Raw genomic sequence first — 21,347 nt, forward strand, 5'->3', positions numbered from 1 at the left:
CATGGCAGGCTATGGGGAAAGAGGAAATATGCACAGCAATTTGCCAAAAACACATGGCAACGTGGTGGTCAGGCTGTGATTAAAGTCTCTAAAAGAGAACATTCCTTTTTGTTCTGCTACTTGGGTCTCTCTTCCTATTGCCTGCACATTGCTTTGAATTGCAACAAACTTGAGTACTTCCACTTGCCTCTGAAATACACAGCATATATCTACATACTGATATTATCCCAAAGATTTGTTAGAGAAGTCTTACAACCCTCTGCAAAGACAGATAGGATAATTCTGGGGTGTACCAGAAGAGTGGTGTCCAACCCATCACAGTGCCAGTCCTTAACAGGTAATTCATATTTCTACCACCGCCTGAGCTGACAATTACCTCTGCAACCCAAATATTTTTGCTTCCATACAGGGATCTCTTGTCCGTGCTCTTGGACAGATCTGGAGAAGGTCTTTTGGCTGTTACTCTGCATGTGACATCTGGTTCTCCTCTGAAGTCCATAAACTGTTAGCAAGTTTTCTGACTTCAGTGAAAATATCATTTGCTCCTTCCACGGCAACACCAGTTAATTCATGCTGCCTTACTTTGCATCTGTCTCAGCCTTTTTTTTCTAGCAGCAATAAAGAAGGGAAAGAGTTAAATCTACCCATAAAACTGTGCCGCTGTTCATTAATTACTGCATATTTTATTATTTCATTGAACCATGCTGGCCGTGCCTGAACAAAAATTATGAACTGCTGGGGTCTTTGCTCAGGGAACCAAAACCAGAGGCATGGAAGCTTTTCCCTCCCGCTTTTCCTGTCACAGTTTGCTCTGGTTGCTTGCTTTCTTTCGGGTTGGTTTTTTTTTTTTGCCTTTCCTTCCTTCAGATGCTCCCGACATTTCAACGCACTCTGATCACTTCTAGGTGACCTGATCATCTTCTGTACTGTTGTTGTCATGAGTCATATGGATGAATAAAAAATAGGGAATAAAAAAGCAAGAAGAAGTTTTAGTTTTTACTGTCCTTCCTTTCCTAGCCTGAGAATGTGTCCCTCCATCTCATTCAGACTGGTGCTCTTGGTGGGGACATATCTCCCCATTACAGGCTTTCTAAGAGCTGAGGGTCACTGAGTCCTTCATACCCCTGTGAAGTGGGTAAACAGGCTGTGAAATCTATTTAACCTGTTGTGCTGTGCCTTGTGTTGCAGATCACAGTAAATCACACAGAGCCAAATGGATTTTTCCCCCCATGTTAATATTTAATTGACAGTAAATTTTTAATAGGAAGGGACTTTCACATGTCATCTTGAGAATGCCAAGTGGACAAAAGAAGGGAAGGAACAAACTCAGAAGAATGGATGCAAAGCGCTGGGAAAGGGAAAAGAGGAAAGATGAGAGGAGAAAAAGGGAATGGGAAATAGAAAAGGAGAGAACAATGAGGTAATAGTCACTGCAGCATTTTTGTCTGAAGATGAGTTTCTCAGGTAACAGCAGCTTAGTGCAGCTCCCTGCCCTCTCAGCAGTGAACAGTTCACGCACAGCAGGGAAGCAAATAAGCCTGGGAAGGAGTCTTTGACCCAAAGGTACTTGTACCCTCCCAGAGTTCATGTCTCGCATCCAGCCTTTCCATCAAAACAGATAAATTAATCAGTGGTTTGTAAGTCCAATTTGGCAAAAAAAGGAAACTATGGTTGTGGTCTAAAACCCATAGTTACACTCTGGTGCTGTGTGTGACCGAGAGAAAGGCATAGGGTCACTATGGAGAGACAGGTACCACTGACTAGATAAAGAGATGGTGTGGAGAGATACAGCAAGTGCTTCAGATAGATGACAAGCATTAGATGGAGTGGATATATAGTTAAAATTAAAGAGATGGATACTGTGAGTACTCGTGGGAAAATACCTTGTACAGCCATACTGTGAATAGATAGATGTTGCAGGAAGAGGGATATTAGATAGACAGACACTGTCTGGGACAAATGGCTAAGGGTACAAGTAGTGCTGCAGCTAGGCACATAAAGATTGATTCTGCTGATAAATAAATTCTATAAATACTACAAAAGATATCTCAGTAGCCTGCCATCTATGAATATTTGATCGAAGAAACGGCATAGCACCTCATCCAAAATAAACATAACCAAGCAGCTACTAGATATGTGTGTGATTGTACTGTTTAAACATTTAAGAGATGTTACCAGCTGCAGCAAAACTAGCAATTTATCACCTGATTCAAAGCTTGTTTTACCCTGATGGACACATTGATGGCCTGGCAACAGCATGGCAGAAAAGGCCAGGCCAGCAGGTAGACAATTAAGTTCTGAAGCAACACTGGATAACTAAATGGGAAAATACAGTTTTGGATTTCAGAACTGGAAATAGTCCATAGCTTGAGTATGAGCTTCTCATCTTGCATCCAGGCTTACCAAGGGATAACATGTTTCATATAATTTCCACCACTGTCTTGTACTGGTCCAAGCTTCACCTTATGGGCTTGTCCGTCCTGTGCTGCTGTTACAATCCCAAACCCCTGTAGGGACCTCCATTTTTAGCTCTCCTCAGCTACCTTATTGACCTTGGTGAGCAGCTGAAAGTCCTGCTACTGAGTGTCCTAGCAGCAGTGCAGAACATCTTGTTCTCCTGCAACAGGCTTTAGTTGCCATCTACATGGACACCTATTCCTGCTCAGGCTGTTAGGATTACTCATATACCTGGCAGATGCTGCCCAAATTGAGAGCCATTCCAGGAAGGCAGATCCTGCTGTGGTTCCTGTGGTCGGGAGTCCTGAGGACTGCTGGAGAATGGGGCATCTGAGGAGTGAATGTACTTTCATACCTCATCTTTCCACCCTCAATACTGGAAACTGAGGTTTTCAGTATTCCCACTGAATAGACTTCTGTATCAGCGACTGTTGCTGCCTTCCATAATCACCTTTCTTCCCTGTGCTTCAGCAGAATCTCTCCTGCTGTTGATTGCTTAGTCCCACATCAGAGATGCTCATTTTGTGGCTACGGGTCTCTGCTTAGCACGTGTTATCACACTGTCATTGAAGATGACAAGCTCCTTGGGGCACAGGTAAGCATCTTCCAGGCTACTGCTTGTGCTGCTTGTCCAGCACAAGCTGCCTGTGCTCTGAACCCTCCGAGAGCTTATGATGCACCTCAAAGTCATTCTGACATATGCCAGACTTGGTTTGCTAAGTTCATTCCCTTTGCAACTCCAACATGCAGGTCCACAGTGATGGAAAGGCAAGCACATTAACCTCTGCTCTTCTGCAGCAGCTCCTCCCCGCTACAGTTATCGCTTTAAAACAGTCATAAGCACAAACTGTTTGATTTAAATTCTTGCTGTCATAGGCATTATGTTAGGTATATGTTTTATGAATCATTCAATCTAATTCACACCCATAAAGTCACACAGAAATTAACTCTACAAACTGTCTTTCAGGCTGCTGTGGATGCTTCCTTCAGGGCCCAAATGTTAGCTCATGGGGAGAAGAGGAGATTATATATATTTTTAATGGCTTCAAACACCAAATTAAATTTGAAATTAGCATTGAACTCTATCATCCACTTTCAATAATGATGCCTAATGTTGTTGTGAGAGAATCAAGTGCTTTATGTGGTAGGTGTCGATTGAGTCTTGCTCAGGAAGTTGTCCAAGGGCTCTTCGCTATGACATGCTGGGAAAATGATTAAAACCCTGTCAGGTTAAGTGAGAATAGTATTTTTGGTTTTCCCCTCTCCCTAGCAGCCAGTTTTTGTCTCTAAGGATATATCTTGTAATAATAATTGCTTGTTATCAGTGGATATTTTCCAGTACAGCAAAGATATCTAAATCCAAAACCTCCAACAGAGGAAATTGATAGGTCTGAGTTTAAGGAGTGTTAGGTTAATCCATCTCAAACGATACCCTCTGTAAGAAGTGAAATGTTAAGCATTTCTTGACTACAGGGAGTAGTTTGGGAGAGGGGTATACCAAGCTTCTGAGGGGGCAGACCTTAAAAGCAGCAAGGGAATAGAAAGCTCAGGAAATCTTCTTCCTTGATTGTCTCCCTGCAGACTTCTATTCCACTGGAAATGTCTAGAACAGCATGAGAAGGTGGAAGGAAGCATCTCTGCAGCTAGAGCTGTCAGTTTGTCGTGCCTGGCTTTGCTACTCATCACAGATCTTTAGACAGATAATTTATCCATTTTGCTTAATGAATTCCCCCTGAGCAGCTTAGGTTAATATGACTAATATGACTAAAAAGCCTAATTGTATGGGCTTTTACCTAATTCTGGGCATTTTCCTCCCAAACTCACAGGAGACTATTACAGTAAGAACATGTGTGTCAGAGAAAGGCAAACAGCAGGATCTGTCTTTCACTGAGACCTGTTGCTAGGAGCATGGCTGAAAAAGGCTGCCTAAGGGATGCTCTGGATCAGTGTATACAGGCTCTCCGACCTTACTCTGCCACTTCCCAAGCTCCCTGCTTTCCCAGAACTACACAAGCAGGCACCACTCTCCCAGGAGTGCCTGCAGCTTGTACCATGCCTTGCCATAGTGCCCATCGGTGGAGTAAGGGATATCAGAGTGCCACAGGCTTTCCCTGCTGTTGTAATTAACATAAAATGATTTGTCATGGCACAGTAATCCTTACTGGCAAACAAAGAAATACTCTGAGTATGAAGAATTAGGGATCCAGGCCTTGCACTTTTGCCAAGTTTTGACACGGGGCATACATCTTATATCTTTTATTTCTTAAAATTGCCGAACTGGCTGCTCACTGCATTTAGAATTCTTTGCTTTCTCTTCTAAACCCGACAAGATTCAAAGCACTCTTGTTCCCTGCCTCAGAAATGGCTACAGAATTAGTGGTGAATGATGCTGTTCAGGAGTTCAGCAGCTCAGCTGGGACATGCTGTTGCAGCTCCATGCACATCAGCAGACCTTTTCTTGACAAATCATCAGACTGCTTCCCTTCTCAGAACACAGTATGGGGTGTTTCAGGCTGCAAAGCTTGTATGTAAAGTAAATGCATTGTTATTTAGAAGTGATTCATATTGTTGGGAAGCCCAGAAAGGGAAGCTGATTGGTGAGTAAGCAATGGAGTGTAATAGCCCTGAGAAAACTGCTGTGTAATAACAGCTTTGATTCCTTGAAGGATAAAACTGTATAATGTTGCCATTCTTCCTGTACCTTTCATGTGTACAGCACTTCATATACACTGAGCGTATTACTTTGTCATGTGAACTGATAGCTGGTCTAATCCTCCCGGGCTTTGCTAGTCTGCTTGAGAGGAGTATGAAGTTTTCAAACAAAGTTTTAGGCTTGCAGTAACATCTAAATTATAGATTTCTGAAATCTCCTTGGCAGTGTCTCTTGATAGGCTGTTTTTTGAGCTGAGCTGATAACCCATCTAGCCTCAGAGATGCTTTTTTGTGCTTCTTGGTACTGAATTGCCTGTATCACGCACCATTAAATCTGACACAGTCTATCTGCAGGTTGGCTGTGCAGAAAAGGAGAAAGTCCAGTGTAGGCTTGGCAAGCTCAGGGTAAAGTCAGCAGCAGTCTGATATGGCTACACCCGCTCAACCATCCTTCACCATTCCAAGACCCTGGAGTCTTCAGCAGCACACTGTGCTTTTATAAGGGGTTGTGTGTTATTGACACTAGAGATGTTATCATGGAGGTACCTATGTAAAGCTGGTGCAGCAAAAAGCTCTGTAGAGAAAATGATACCATCATGATTTGATGGAGAAGGAACAGCGCACAGCAGTCAGTAACCTGCATTCATTAATACAACCTTCACAAATGCTTCCGCTCTGTAAAGTGTGTTTGTGTATTCCAGCACTCAGATTTCTGCTATTTGGACTAGCAAATACTATTTTGTGTGCTTTTTCAGTGCCTTGGGGGACAATTCATGAGCCAAAACAGCTCACGATCTGGTCTTTTCCTGGTGTTTCAGTTCCTGGAAGACAGAATCCACTATGAGAAGAGCAGATGTCTCTTTATAGTGGTGCAATGTGCAGCTTTCTGAAGCAAAGAGACAAAATGAGGAGTTAGAAAACATCAATACAAAGGCAAATGCTGGGGAAATACAAGATTTCCTGACTAACAAGGTTTTCAGGTCTAGTGGAACCAGCATGCACAAGTCCTCAGCCTTTGTGTCCTCGAGCTGGATGGCTGGCTTTGCCTGCTGGGCAGGCTGGACAGCTTCAAATCAGAGGCCAGGCTGGGTACAGAAAATCTGGCAGCTTGTGACAGTTTCTTTCCCATCTGAATAATCTCCCCTTCACTTTTATGACTTCAGTTGTTTTCAGTATTGCAAGAATTACAGCATTTCTCTCTGAAATATGATCTAGCAGCTGATCCTTGGTATTACTGAGCACCTCTCTCTCCTCCTGATGTCAGCAGGAGTCCTACATCCTCGTCATTCCTCCAGCTAAACTATTCATTCTTCTCTGGCAGAATCATGAACACCCACTTCTGTCCCTAATGGATCTGGAAACTTGCTATTTTCTTTACTGAAATCTTGGTTTGCTGAGAGGAGGTTTTGGACCAGACTTATCAAGGTTATTAAGCACCTATTTGCTTACTACTTTTGGTAGAGAGAAAAGAACTTACATAGAAGAAGTGATTGGGAATGGCTTTAAACTGAAAGAGGGTAGATTAAATTAGACATTAGGAAGAAATTCTTCCCTGTGAGGGTGGTGAGACACTGGCGCAGGTTGCCCAGAGAAGCTGTGGCTGCCCCATCCCTGACAGTGTTCAAGGCCAGGTTGTGAGGGGCTTTGAGCAACCTGGTCTAGTGTGAGGTGTCCCTGCCCATGGCAGAGGGTTGGAACTGGATGATCTTCAAGGTCCCTTCCAACCCAAACTATTCTATGATTCTATGATTCCATGATTAAACAGCTTTGCACCCTCATTCAGACTAGAGAGGTGGTGGAGGGCTCCAGACACACTCTGGCTCTGCCACCATGCTATAAACTTGCCAGCCAGGTAGAGTGATGGAGCCTTCTGTGTCTGTATCATTGGGGAACTTAGGCAAAGGGAGTAAAGCAGTTTGCTCAGCGTGACTGCAAGCTCACTGAGTGTAGAACCCGTATCTTTCAAACCCAGCTGGTTTAGCCTCATGATTCAATTTTCCTCTGATTCACAGTCTGACATATCTTTTCAGTCACACTGCACACAAGAACTGACCTTTTATCATTTTTGGTTGTAAATCAGAGAGTGACGTTAAATGCTTGCGGTGGTTCTCTATGAAGTGATGGTTTCACTGCTCTGCAAGCTGTGCTCTAATTTACCCCATCCATCCAAATACATGTCTTATTTTGATTAAATGAATACTTTTGTCAGTTTATGTTGCTGCAGCTTTCACTCAGAATGTGCTTGCTTCTGTGATGTTTTAGTATTCTTTAAAGAGTTTTAGTGGGAATTTATAGATGCATATACACATGTACACACACATAATTCACGTTCAGAAATAAGTAAGAAAACGTAATTGCAATTTCCAGGTAAAACACATAGAACATTTTGGCAGGCATTTGAAAATTGATCTTTATAAAATATTCAGGAAATACTCATGTTAACAGCCATTTCAAAAATTGTTCCCTGATGGGAATTGATAGATGCTACAAGCTACAAATGGATTAATTTGGAAACAGCACCTCACTGTTAAACAGGTGAAACATTATTAAATACAGGAACACAGAAAAGTATCAGAAGATTTATTGCACAACAAACAGCAATGGCAACTTTTATACGCACTTTACTATGTTCTTTTTGCAAGGCGATGCCGCCTCCTTAGATCAGAGCAAATGGCTGTTGTTTTTCCTCTTTCCTCTGTTTATTGGGAGTCATATGTTCCCGGCTGGTAGGTCCTTCTGGCACAAAGAATCTCTTTAAACCCTGTTTGAGTTCTAAAGCAGGATGAAGGTAATGCGTCATGTTTGTGTCAGCCCTCCATGCCTATTTTTTATCTCCTGTGCTAAACCACTAAAATTCATCCTTGCAATTCCTGACAGACAAATTTTAGAAGGCAGGGAGAGCATAATGAAATATTTGCTTTTCTTCATGAAACATCTGGCAGGGCTTTGGCAAAATCAAGGAATTAGCAAGAGTTGCCACTTAGATGCTGTAGTTGACATTTTTTGTTGTCCTTAACAAAGTCCAAAGCCATATGCAAATCAGCTGTGTAATGAGTGAGGTTAAGCAAGGTTTTGGATTTGGTTCCATATGGTGTTGAAAACATAATTGATCAGAATGTTTTGAAATATATTGAACACGAGCGTTCAGACTTGTTTTATCTGAATCTCATTATGTCTGAAAGAAGATTTAGGAAGAAGGCAGAGGGTGATGTTTTAACCTGGGTCTATTATCAGTTATCTATGATCACAAATACTTCATCAGATGTTTCTGCTATAAACCCCACTTCAATTTGCTTTAAAAGCAAGATAGATTTCTGCGGCCTTGCGTTCTCTGTCTTTTATTTTATGGGTACACAAACACACAGTGTCTCTCTCACTTTCTTAGTTATAATATTGACTAAACACACTTGTTCTGGGCAGGAAAGGACAAGAGAACAGAAGTTATGTATCAGTCTCAGAACTTTTTACACTGCAGAAAGTAACTTACGTAAGTTATCATGGACATCCCTGGAATGAGATGCACAGCCTTTAGAGGGGGGCATGATGATTTTGCAGATATATGTTGGATTCATTTCAGGAAATCTGTGATAACGTAGAACCTTGTAGAGATGCAGTTATTTTGAGAGGTGGCCATTATGACTGATGTCTGTCAGCTGGAATCTCTTAGGCTTCATCTTTGCCACTGTGCTGGTCTTAAACTACTTGTTTTCAGTATGGTCCAGAAACTGTTTTCTGTGATCCTTAACCTGAGGTTTTCCTGAAGGGCTTTCCTTAAAAGCAGAATTCAGTGGTAAACCAGTTGTTGAACCCCAACATGGTGCCATACCTTCTCTCTCTGGACACTCCAGAACCAGAATCATAGAATCATAGAATCATAGAATCATAGAATAGTTAGGGTTGGAAAGGACCTTAAGATCATCCAGTTCCAACCCCCCTGCCATGGGCAGGGACACCTCACACTAAACCATCCCACCCAAGGCTTCGTCCAACCTGGCCTTGAACACTGCCAGGGATGGAGCATTCACAGCCTCCCTGGGCAACCCATTCCAGTGCCTCACCACCCTAACAGGAAAGAATTTCCTCCTTATATCCAATCTAAACTCCCCCTGTTTAAGTTTTAACCCGTTACCCCTTGTCCTGTCACTACAGTCCCTGATGAAGAGTCCCTCCCCAGCATCCCTATAGGCCCCCTTCAGATACTGGAGGGCTGCTATGAGGTCTCCACGCAGCCTTCTCTTCTCCAGGCTGAACAGCCCCAACTTTCTCATCATTCTTCTTATCAGAACTCAGCACTTTATATCCCAGTCATTGTTTATCCATTTGAAGACACGTGATTGTGAAAGAACAACCTATGCAGAAGGGTTTCTAAAACACTCATTCCTTCCTTTAAAAGGTACAAGAACGAGTCAGGTTGATGTAGAATACAAGTACGTCCATAGTTCCTTATTGAGAATCCAAGATCATAACTTCTGCCACACAAACCTGCTTTTAACTTCTAGTTTAAGCTTTCAAATAGCTGATGGTAAAAAATTACAGTTTAGACAACCATTTCTGCCTCCCTGTTGATCATCCCGATATATCTCAAATCCTTCTCAGACGGTCCAAGTCTCTCTTCAGGTGACCTGATGCTTTGTCAACACTCACCTGAAGATTAAAAGAACTGATTTGCCCTGGTCAGTAGCCAGGTTTTTCCCTGAGGTTGCTTCCACTTGAATGCAATAGCATCAAGGTTCAGTGATCTTTTGTTGTCTTTCAGCTAGCTGTAGGAGTAACTCCTGATACCTCCTATGTCTTGTAATGAAAACTGAGCTCTGAATACAGAGCAGACTATGGAATTCTGTGGCTGTGTAGGTGTGTTGGGGGTCCAGGTGTATGTGTATATACATATGTGTGCATCTATTATTTTCCTAATTGTAAGGAAAGGTAGATAAAGGACGGTGATCTACTTTGTGTGCTAGTATGGACATATTTACATATAGGCACACGTATGCACATTTATCATAGATTCTCTGAAACATCAGAGTGGTTATCAGCTAAAAAGAAGTTTTCATGAAGAATGAGGTTTCTTCATGAAATATGAATAAGAGGTTTCTTTCTCCTCCAAGGGGCATAGTCGTTGGAATTTAGTCATTTAAATCAGTTATCAGTTCAGCGAGGTAGTTACATCTCTATCCATCATCTGACGGATATCTGACCCAAAAAATACCCTTTACATAGAACAGATATATAACTAAAGCACAGCCTAGGTATGTCTTGGCCATCTTATAACATTTTGTTTTCAAATCCCAGATCCTTTAAGTCGCCCAGAGAGAACTCAGGGATATAGACATATGGAATTTGGACTTTTGAAATTAAATCTATAGAACCAATTATAAAAATTGGATTAAGTCAGTGGAATTATATGAAACAGCACCTAGGGAAATAAGAACCCAGGAGAACCCCCATGCCTTTACATTATCCTCAACAGTACAAATCTGCAGCATTTCAGCCAAAGTCTTTCCACATTTCTTTCCCCCCCTCAGTGCAAATGTCTCAATTACTGGAAGCACCCAAAAGCAATTACAAGGATTCCAATAATCTTCCTGTATTACTGTGGCTGGACTGCTAAGTATCATCAATAATGTGATTATTGTTTTGAGAAGAAATTGCTTGGGGTAGAGACACTGAAAAAAAGCTCCGAAACGAAAATCAAAATCATATTTTCAGCAACTCTAACATTATTCAGTGTCCTGATGAGTTTTGGTAGCCTTAGTAAATACCTTCCAATACAGGGGGACTAGGCTGCTGATATTTCCACAGGAAGCTTAAGCTGTAGAAAGCCCGATAGTTACCTGTTTTTAAAGCATTTCTTTTGATTCTTAAACCCAGGCTAAAACCAAGGCACTGCCAGTGCTTCCTGATGGATGGGTATTATCCCATCTATTTTATGTCACCCATATTTTATTTCCTGTGTTTATCTCCCATGTATAATGAATATAACAAGATCACAATGGACCAGATTTTAAACCATTTACTGTTAGTTGCTTCACTGGAGCTGGCCATAAATTTCTCTTCAGCCTAAGACCGCAACATCTAACCAAAGGTAGCAAAATATACTAATGAGTTTTCTCACAAGTATTAATTGGATAAGAACCTCTAATTAATTTCAACAGCAAACATGGGTTGGGCTGCCCGTGTTCTGATCCAGAGCTGAAGCAGTGTGATATCTTTCCCTTAAATAAACACTGAGTTCTACTGTAATATGGATCTAAAAAGTAAGATCAGGGCTATGCTTTCACAAGACGTTCTAACCCAGGCTTAGTTTCCCAATAGTGCCTGAATATATCATGTGTCTACTTATAAAGGTTTTCAGTTTGCTTGAAATCTGTATTTGGGGCTTGAGCTCTGATATCCATCATGAGAGCATAGTGCAGATATAGGCAGTTAGGTCTCAAGTTTTCTTAAGGAATGTCTTATGTTGCCAAGGAATTCACACAGCAGACAGTGCTGATTGGCAGTTTTAGGTGAATGAACTGTTCCCACCTATGCAGAGTGGCTGAATTTGGTGTGACTGAAATTTAGCAAGTTGCATAGTGTGTCTCTGGAGGTATAGCTGGAGTTTGCCATGCTTATGTCCATAGTTAGGTTCATCTTAACTAACTTATCACCATCGGTAAGTGGAAACTTGACTCAGTACCCTGAGTTAGCTTTTCAGCAGTGATGGGGATGCAGCTGCTTTGTTCATGTCTGCCTTTCCAAGCAGCAGATTTATAGGGTCTTTAGTGTTTTGCTCAAGCCAGGTACTACACTATGTGAAAGAGTCCATCATTGCAACCAAAGGGAATATACAAGTTCAGAAATCTTTCCTAAAGTACACACAGGATGGTGCTTCCATGTGCTGAAATGTATTAAGGTATTAAAGAAAAAAAACCCCAACCTAAGAACTGTTGAAGGGTGAGAGAAGGAAAATTAGTTATCTTTGAGGTCTGCACCAACTGCTAGCAGCTCCATTTCATGGCTGACTTGTACCTGTTCAAGTCAGTGGGTTTTATTAATGCATAGAAGATTACAGCTACAAGAATGCTAAAGATGCAGTGTTAGCCCTGCACTGATGTATAGATTGGTTCTCCATTAGGGAGAAATTAATGATTGTTCGCAAGACTGAATCCACAGCTTTTGGCTTCTCACCAGCTTTTCCATTTTGCAAGTCTGAAGACCAGTTCATGTGAATTTTATTGGTTAGCATTAGAGACATGTCTGGATTTGACGTGATACCTGGAATCCGGGAATGTCATGTGACATCAAGCTAGTACCCTTCAAATGGGAGAAGAATGCTTGCTTGTCCTCTATACAAACCCGTCTTTCACAGAAAGATCAAAGGTGTATCAATGACATGGCGTAATTCAGTCAAATACAGATCTTCATGCAGACTTTTCAGATTCCCAGTCATGTGTAGTGAGAGGTGTGTGTACTCAACATTCAACATCTCCTCTGCTCTTACAGCAGTTATCAACCATCTTCTCACCAATAAGCAGAATGGAAAAGTGGCTCCTGAGAAGACTAATAGTTTCTGCTAGACACAAGTGCTGTTGAGGGCTAAATTGTTGCAAGCCTGAATGAACATTAGGGGACAGTGTTGACCAGGAGTCAGCCAGTTTCTTGCTCTTCGTCCTCTCCCTTTATTTACACATTGTCTTCCCTTCTCTCTGAATGATAAAGCCCCAGTTGCTCTTTATGTGTCTAGCTGGTGCACCAGACATCCATATTTTAATCTGGCCAAATCAATTATAAATATTACAGCCTACAATTACCCTGGGAACTCCTGCAAAACTAATTAGTATGAGTCTTAGCAATGAATTATATTTTCAGCAGGAAGAAAAAAAACCAAACCAAACAAAACACAACAATCTACACTCAAAACAAGACCAAACATCTCTCAGCCATAGCAAACAGAATTCAAGGCAGTGTTTAATTATGTTCATCTTGTTCGTGAAAGGATTGGCCATGTTGGGCTGAAAGCCAGAGCACCTGGCATTGCTTTGGGCTTAGCACACATTCTCTCAGGAGATGTTGTAAGATGTAAAAGTCTTTGGCAAAGAGTCTTTGGAAAGGGAAATCTCATGGGAGCCTACAAAGTTCATCTCGTTGTTTGCTGTGTAGCAACAAAGGAAGCGAATGCAATCGTTCTTTAAGCTGGAGTCATCTTGCATCAGTACATAGTTGATTGCCTCCCTTGGCGAAGCCAGGGACTAAGTAGAGCCTTGTCTGGCTTTTCTCAGGCAGAAGGGAAGCCAGGCTGCTGCCTGTGGAGCTCTTGAATTCCAGAGATGAAATTAGAAAGTCATTACCAAGGTGTGCACCGTACCTTGTAGAAAGTGAATCAAGACACAAAGGGCAGACTAAAGCCCTTCTTCATTGGCATCTTGTTGCTTTAATGTATTTCTTACAGGTGTAATTACCTGAAAGCATCATAGTTGCTTCATTTATGTCCTAAAATACTTCTTTATGAAGCTATAAAAGGCAGAATTGTACTCTGGGATAACTGCAAATGTGGTTGCTTGAGATTCGTTATAAATTCATTACAAGACTTCAGAGGAAGTGTTCCTATGAAACACTTTTGATAAAACATATGGATTCCTCGAAAGCAAAACTGTGCAAGACCACACACCTTTTTAGGTCCGGTGACACAGGTACAATGTTAATGTCAGTAAAAAGAAGGGCAAGGCAATCCAAATTCACCACAGAGAGGGCAGCATCTCTTTAAAAGCTGCAGGACACTTTACTTAGCAGCATGTACTGTTCATACAATTGGTAAAACTTTGCCAGAAAAACAAGAGATTCTTTTCCAGAAAGCCAACCATATCCTGGGCTGCATCCAGCAGGTTGAAGGAGGTGATCCTGCCCCTCTACTCTGCTCTTGTGATGCCCCACTTGGAGTACTCTGTGCCTTTCTTTTGTCCTCAGCATAAGAAGGACATGGAGCTGTTGAAGCAAGTCCAGAGGAGGCCACAAGGATGACCAGGGGGCTCGAACACCTCTTATACAAAGACAGGTTGAGAAAGATGGGGCTGTTCAGCCTAGAGAAGAGGAGCATGGAGACCTCAGAGCAGCTTCCAGTGTCTGAAGGGGCCTACAAGGGTGCTTCATCAGGGACTGTAGTGATAGGACAAGGGGTAATAGGTTTAAACTTAAACAGGGGAAGTTCAGGTTACATAGAACAAAGAAGTTCTTTACTGTGAGTCTGGTGAGGTGCTGTCACAGGTTGCCCAGAGAAGTGGTAAATGCTCCATCCCTGGCAATATTCAAGGCCAGGTTGGACAGAGCCTTGGGCGACATGATTTATTGTAAGGCATCCCTTCCCCTGTCAGGGGGCTGGAACTGGATGATCTTAAGGTCCTTTTCAACCCAAAGCATTCTGTGATTCTATGGTACCCCTTCTGCTCAGGCGATAGCTGTGGTCAGGGAACTTGCTGGAATCTCCAGTTCCTGTTTGATTGGAGAAAAAGTGCACCCTTCTTTTAGGTGAATGCTGTAATTCCTGAGAACTTGGCCGGTTTAGGTCAGACATAAGTCTTTTTTCTGTTTTCTCAGAGGGAAATGTCTGATATCTTGAAAATTTTCAAGAAAGCCATTTCCTGACTTCTTTATTCTGTGAACTGTATCAGACATGTTTGGCTCATCATACATAGCCACATCCCCTGCCTTGGGCAGTTTCCAAAGGATTGGGGCGCATCATGATGTTAAAGAAGATTTAAGGAAAGGAGAAAATAGGGTTACTGACAGGGTGATTATGCAACTACTGGGATGTTATTTTTCACTGCAGAGAGATGTTTGCTTTTTTCACCAGGTGTCATTGGTGTGCCCATGACCAGCAGTGGTCCCCAGACTTAGCTTTTTCCTCCTTTTTGTATGAAAGATTTAACCACTCACTCCCCATTTCATTCTCACAAAACTGCAACAGATTTCACAAGAGTGAGAGGAGCAACGTGAAAATAAAGTGAATGCTCCACTTCCTCCCTTAACACACTGCAACTGCGAGCCCTGTCAAGTGAAGGTCAAGCAGCAGCCCTGAACAATAGTTACAGATTCCCTAAGAGGGACAATTGTCAGCGCCTTTCCTTTCCAGCTGAAAAAATAAAACCCATTCTATTTTGAGCCAGTCAGTAGAATACAGAGGGCGAGTGACCTGCCGCACAAGCAAAGTGTGAGTGGAAAACCTCAAGAATTCACTTAGGAAATCTTTAGTTTTATTCCATGCTTTGGAAACAAATGCACGAGTGAAGAATCATGTATGGAGGAGAGGTGGATCACCAGCCTTCCTCATGTACGCTATGTAGCTATAGTCTATTAATTTAGTCTATTAATTATCTGAATTTAGTCTATTAATTTAGTCTATTAATTCTCTGAATCACCACCACTATAGGCTCTTATGTGCAGCTCAGTGGGGCAGCTGACTTGCGGGGTTTCTATCCAGCTGTGACCTAACAAGTAGGTGGACTTAAAAGAGGGGTTTGCATGAAGTACCTGAAATAAGTATTTTCCAGTCATACCAGAAAGCTTCTGTTATTCTAATGTGTAAGGAGGGACTGGGCTCCCTTCTGCTTCTCTCATGTTAAGTCAGAAAAAGCTCCAGAATTATTTTGAAGAGTTCCAAAGCTTGCTTGCTTTCCAAAAGCAAGCAAACAAGCACACCCACATAGAAAAGGAGAACTAATTAAGATCAAGTCATATCTCAATAAATATGCAAATTAAAAATCAAAACAAAGAAATTCTATTTATCACATCGTAAAGTTGCAAATTGCTGTTGTGGCTTCCCCGGGCTGGAATAGATGAGGTCTATGAGGCTGTAGGTTTTGAATTAGTAGGGCAACCAACATGTGTACATGTTTTATTGTGATAGCTGGGGGACTGTTGGCTTGAGATATATCACCAGCCTTCCCTCCCCCTCTTCTGTACTGCATTCACGTTCATGGTATCATAGACTGTATTTGTCTTGGAGTTCTCTAATATAATGTCATTGGTTTTTCTCATTGTTTACCTTCTGTAAGACAACATCATTATTCTTTGATAAATCTGTTTCGTGTCCCCCGGGTTCTTTTCTTTTTGGTTTCTTTATTTTCTGGTTTTTGGAGACTTAGGGGGGTTCTTTTGCAGTTTTTAAAAACCAGATTGAAAAATAAATAAGCGAACAAAAATACTAAGAACCTGCCCCAACAAAAAGCCCACAGCACTCTGTTGGAAAAGAAAGCAAGCTGCAGTCTCCTCAGTGCCATGCAATAGTCCAGATGTTGGCATTTCTGATCATTGCCGTGTTTCACCATTTGCATTCTTTCCTAAAGGAGCTGGTAAAGACCAGCTGATGGGGAGAAGCAGCATGTGATGACTTTGGCAGTATTAGCAGCACTAGCTGGCTCCTTCTCATGCCATGTGCTGCCACCACTCCTCTTTCAGAAGAACCTCTAAAATGGTGGTTTAAACTAGCCCTTTTGTCTTGCTTTGCCCTGGGTTTTAAATCTTCCTGCAGCAGAAAGTGTATTATTGGGATGGAAATTTCCGTACAGTAGAGATATAGCTGGTTTGTAGAGTTTGGTAGTGTGATACGAGCCTTTCAACCTTTATGTTACCACTGTGATTAGAGCCTGTGTTGGCAATGGCAGGAAATTGGTTCCATCTATTTCCTGTTTGATAGCTCATGATGTGATTTGTGGTGGTGGTGGTGTTGATCCAGTGGGTATCGGTCCAAACTGGAGAAACCACTACTAAGGTCAGTGCTAATTGACTTGCTTGTTCACTGTCACAGCAAAGGGCAGAACAGAGTACGAAGAAAGTATTTTTTCCTGACCTCTAGACATGGTGTAGGCACAGCCTCACTTGTGGGGAACCTCTCTCTTCAGTCTATCTGTCCAAGTATTGAGTTGTCACAGTCTTGGTGGTTTGTGTACTATGTGTGTAGGCAGTGAGGAAGAGCTTTTGAAGTCCATTACAAAGGTTTTATGCATAAATACTTTAATCCTAAGGACAGTCCCTTCAGGCTTCAATGTAAAGATATGGCAGTTTTGTGTGTTTTTCTTTTTCATTCTCTGTTGTCTTCCACATTTCCCTTCCGTAGTAAAGTGCTTTTGTGCTAGGAGTTGTTTTCCCCTTTTTGCCAGAAATCCAGTCCTAAAATCATTGAAGTTATCAAAAAATTCAGAAGGTCCTCTGTTACTGGGTTTCCCAGCTTTAAATAATGATAGGGAATTGTTCTTTTAAATTGGGATCCTGTTCATGCAATGCTTGACCTTCAGTTCCTAGGCTGCAAACTGGATCAGTCCATCTGTAAAGTATCAGTGAGCCGGCTGGCAGCTATGCTCCATCCCCATGGCATTAGCAGCTCTTCCCAAACATACAAGTGCAATATTGAAAGTAGCTACGCTTTGGTTCTTTTTGACTGCAAAGCTACAAGAGCAGAGCTTATAAAAGAGAAATCTAGTTCCCCTGAGTTTAGTCAGCTTTCAACATTATCATAGGTACTTGTTATCTTTGTAATTCAGGCCATGCCTGCATATGAAAAACTAAGAAAATATCAAGCCCTCTTGAGCAGAGACCACTGCTTGCTGCTGTTTGTGCTGGGAGGATTGTCCTGGTTTGTTTTGTTTCATGTCACATACTCAATTTCAGGATGAGTTCTTCCTGACCCAGATTTCTGAGCAGACTGAAGTACAGCCAGAAACTGTAAAAGTGCATAATTATTCTTTTATTTATTTTTAAGCTGTACAGCTCTATTAAGCTTTCAGAGAATCCTTTATACCCAGCCTTTGAAGTAAACTAAGCCAGAGATCAGCCAGAGAAGTGGGTTGACGCTGCTTGTTTCTACTCGCAGGGTAGTCTGTATACAGTTAAGATATGGAGTCTCAAAGCTAGGAAAAGCTTTTGCCTAATTTTTTTTTGGAGTGCAGAAGACAGAAGGGATCAATACATCCAGAGACAATACTTTACACCTTTGGTATGTTCCGAAACCTCAGATGCTGGCACTGCTGCTAAACAGCTGAGAGCTGGAAGATTATTCTGGTTACTGACATGTAAATGAGCAGACCACACATTAAAGCTGCGTATGCTCCATCTGCCAAGCCGTTCATTCTTCCCAACCTGGGACAAATTACAAACTGTCCCAGAGGTGGAAGATTATTATTCCTTTCCCAGTCCCCCAAAGCAATACATTCCCCTGCTTTGATTCTGATGGAAAACATTGACCTGGAGGGGAAAAACGCACTATCTGTCCCCCTGATTCATCTGGACTCTGACCCAGGCAGCACTGAAACCACAGGCTTCTCTCTGGGCTCAGAAAAATTATGCAGCTGCCCTCCTGGGCTAAGGCCAAATGGGAACGAGGCAGCCAGGCAGGAGAAAGACCCTCTCCCCCAGAGCCATCTAGTCTAGCAGTTACATTTCTGCCTTAAATATCGCATTGCTGATGTAATACAGTACGTATTGGAAGTGGGCATGTAAAGGAAGCCTACGGCCATTCCTGTAAGCAAATGGCAGGAGGCTGTGGTGGTGTAACCTGTCCTCTGAGAGCCAGACAACATCACAGGCGTATCCATTTATAGTCTGTCCTCAGCTATTCAGGTTTGCCTCTGAATTTGGCTCTTGCTCAGGAAGTTGTGCTGTCAAAGCCTTTCCATGCTCCTTCTAAAACACAACACTCCTGGTATTCCTGCCTTCCTAGGAGCCACTGTGCTTGAAGACCCCAAAGCCTCCAGTTTTTGTTTGTGCTGCCTCTTGTTAGCAGTGCTCTGAGCTTGCACAGAACAGGAGGAAAACATGCCAAAGCACTTCAACCACCTGGATTAATTATGTCTTACACTAAATGTGGAACTACAGTGAGGTGGATGATGATTAAACCAGCAACCTTCTGCAAAATGAATACCTCCTCTTCTACTATATTTCAGTTTCTATAACCTTGTAAGTGCCTCAAGGCAAGAACGGTGTTGTCTGTGTATCAAGCACTCTGTTTCTGTATAAGCAATAACAGTAATAGTGATAACAATCATAATGTTTCTCCTGTGAGGTAGGTAAGGATCACTCTTCATTTTACAGGTGGTGAAACAGACACAAAGACATACAAAATCTTGTTTGGTGCCATCTCATATCTTATTAGCAGAGCCAGGATTGAACCCAGGAAACACATTTCCCTGTTATTTGCTCTTACCCCTAGAGAACAAACCCTCCTTTGATGACGTCCAGTCTCTCTTGTGATTTTTCTGCAGAAGCTGCAGCAACAGCAGCCAAGAGATTGACGATGAACCTCCTTGTGTGGAAGAAATTGATTATAATGCCGACAGTTGCTCTGATGGTGAAGAGGACTTCTCAGAGCTAGACCAAGAGATCCAGGAGTACCTCTCATGGGTGGAAGGAAAGACAGAAGATGGTGAAGTGACCATGGGACAGACTTGCAGCTCTAAGGCTCTCAGGCAGCTCTATGTTTCCAACCAACCAGCAGCCAACAATACGAGTCTCCCTCTGCATTCAACAGCACTTGGGGTGTACAGCGGGTTTGAGAGCAGTCCTGTGTGAACAAGACTTTGACTTGCATTAAGAGCATTAAGCAAATGGGTTACTGCTTGTGTTTGCCTGTTTGCCAGCTTCAGTGTTCCCCCCACATGTGTTGCTCCAGTTCTGAACAGAAAATTGACTTTATGTTTGTGTAACTTGTATGCATATTTTGAAAATATACATATATTGAGAATGACTCCTTATGCTTCGTACACGAGGCAGAGCGAGGGGCCACTGACCCCAGTGGTACTATGTGAGAACCTTTCATTCCTAAATATAATCCCCAGTTTCCCAGCTGCCTCTACTGTGGGGTTTCATACAGATTGACCTGAGGAATGGTGTTCTGAGACTAAGGAAAATATTCTCATTTTCCTAGTTTAGGCTTTGATTATGGGAAGCATTCTTTGCCTGGAAGAGAGATAGTTCCAAATGCCTTTAGGCAGAGGTCTTTATTGCCATTCATTTCTCTTGATCTATAGAGCATGTATCTGATTTCTGTCTGATCAGCATTTTTGCAGTGTGTTCAGCAGGTTGGGCCAGGCTGTGCATGCATCTGAGCTGGTCTTGTCTAAGCAGCAGTAGGAAATCCAATGTGCCACAGTAAAGAAAGCACCAGGGACAATGCAGAGTGGTCCTCTGGAAACCTGAGCTAAATTCACCTCTTTGCTGCACTGGAATAAACTAGTCCAGCATAACCTCAGTTGAGTCACTTCATGCTTGAACTGATGGGCCCAAGTGTAGGATTTATTTCACAGATGCTGTGAAATTTTATTTTCTCTGTGAGACATCCTTCCAGCTAAAAGACTACAGATACAGCCATTCATCCTGGGGAACTGGAGCTACTATTTAAAGCTATTGGGAGTGAGAGGGGGTTGATGCTTTTTAAGGAGAAAAATGTGCTCTTGAGGTAGCCAGAAGTCCCCCAATATTCTGTCAATCGATGAGTGACAGTGGCAATATCCAAAAGTAAATTTAGCCCAAGCATCGGTTCCGTGACTGATTATTATTCTTTGTTAGTTTTAATATACCACTAAAGAAACGTAGATCATGGAACAGGACCCTCTTGTGCCAGACAGTAATACAGTAGAAGACATTGCAGGTAGGTTATGTATAGGACATCTGCACCAGTGACTTCCATAATGGAGTCAGAAGAACTTCTCCTTTGATCGCCAAACACAAACAGATTTCTCCTAAAATTACCTGCAAACACAGATCCTGATTCCTGAGAATCCAACACAGACTGAGAACCCACATGGATGCCTGACTTCCCTAATGAATGAAGCCCACGTCACTGCATCTTAGCCCTCATAGTGAATTATATCACTGAATTTCTCATGTGTCCCAGACTCTGCTGCTGCAAATGGGGAATTGCCCTGAACCCAAATGGAACTAATTGCACCATGTAAGAGGCTCCCAGCTCTGTCACTACTTTATGAAGCTCAAGGAGAAGGATTAGAGTAGTGTGTTGTAGCATTACAGCCTATAAGACTTCCATTACCAGTGATTACTGCTATTAATATTGATGTGTGACTGAAGGCACCATGTCATCCTCTCATTTTTGTGCTGTTTGTGGAGAGAATGCCTGGTGCAGAATGAGGTTTCCTCTGATGCATTTCTGAACACCTTTTCCTAGACTATCTAGACATATTTTCCAGCAGGAGCTTGCTCTTTGGAGAAAAAGCTTCTTCCTGTCCTGCTGTGTTTTCAGTATCCAGGTGTTTTAC

The 21,347-nt window shown here is 42.2% G+C and overlaps 1 protein-coding gene across 2 annotated transcripts in view; it reads left to right on the forward strand.

Annotated features, from left to right (window-relative positions):
• Positions 1-19,819, forward strand: part of AGBL1 (AGBL carboxypeptidase 1) — a 306,435-nt gene extending 286,616 nt beyond the window's left edge. For both annotated transcript variants that reach the window (XM_065688671.1, XM_065688670.1), the window contains exon 23: positions 19,338-19,819. In XM_065688671.1, the coding sequence (XP_065544743.1) occupies positions 19,338-19,644 (307 nt within the window). In that variant the 3' untranslated portion in view covers positions 19,645-19,819. The remainder of the gene's footprint in view (positions 1-19,337) is intronic.
• Positions 19,820-21,347: the final 1,528 nt, after the last annotated feature.

The sequence above is a fragment of the Lathamus discolor genome, chromosome 8, assembly GCF_037157495.1.
Source record: "Lathamus discolor isolate bLatDis1 chromosome 8, bLatDis1.hap1, whole genome shotgun sequence".
NCBI lineage: Eukaryota > Metazoa > Chordata > Aves > Psittaciformes > Psittacidae > Lathamus > Lathamus discolor.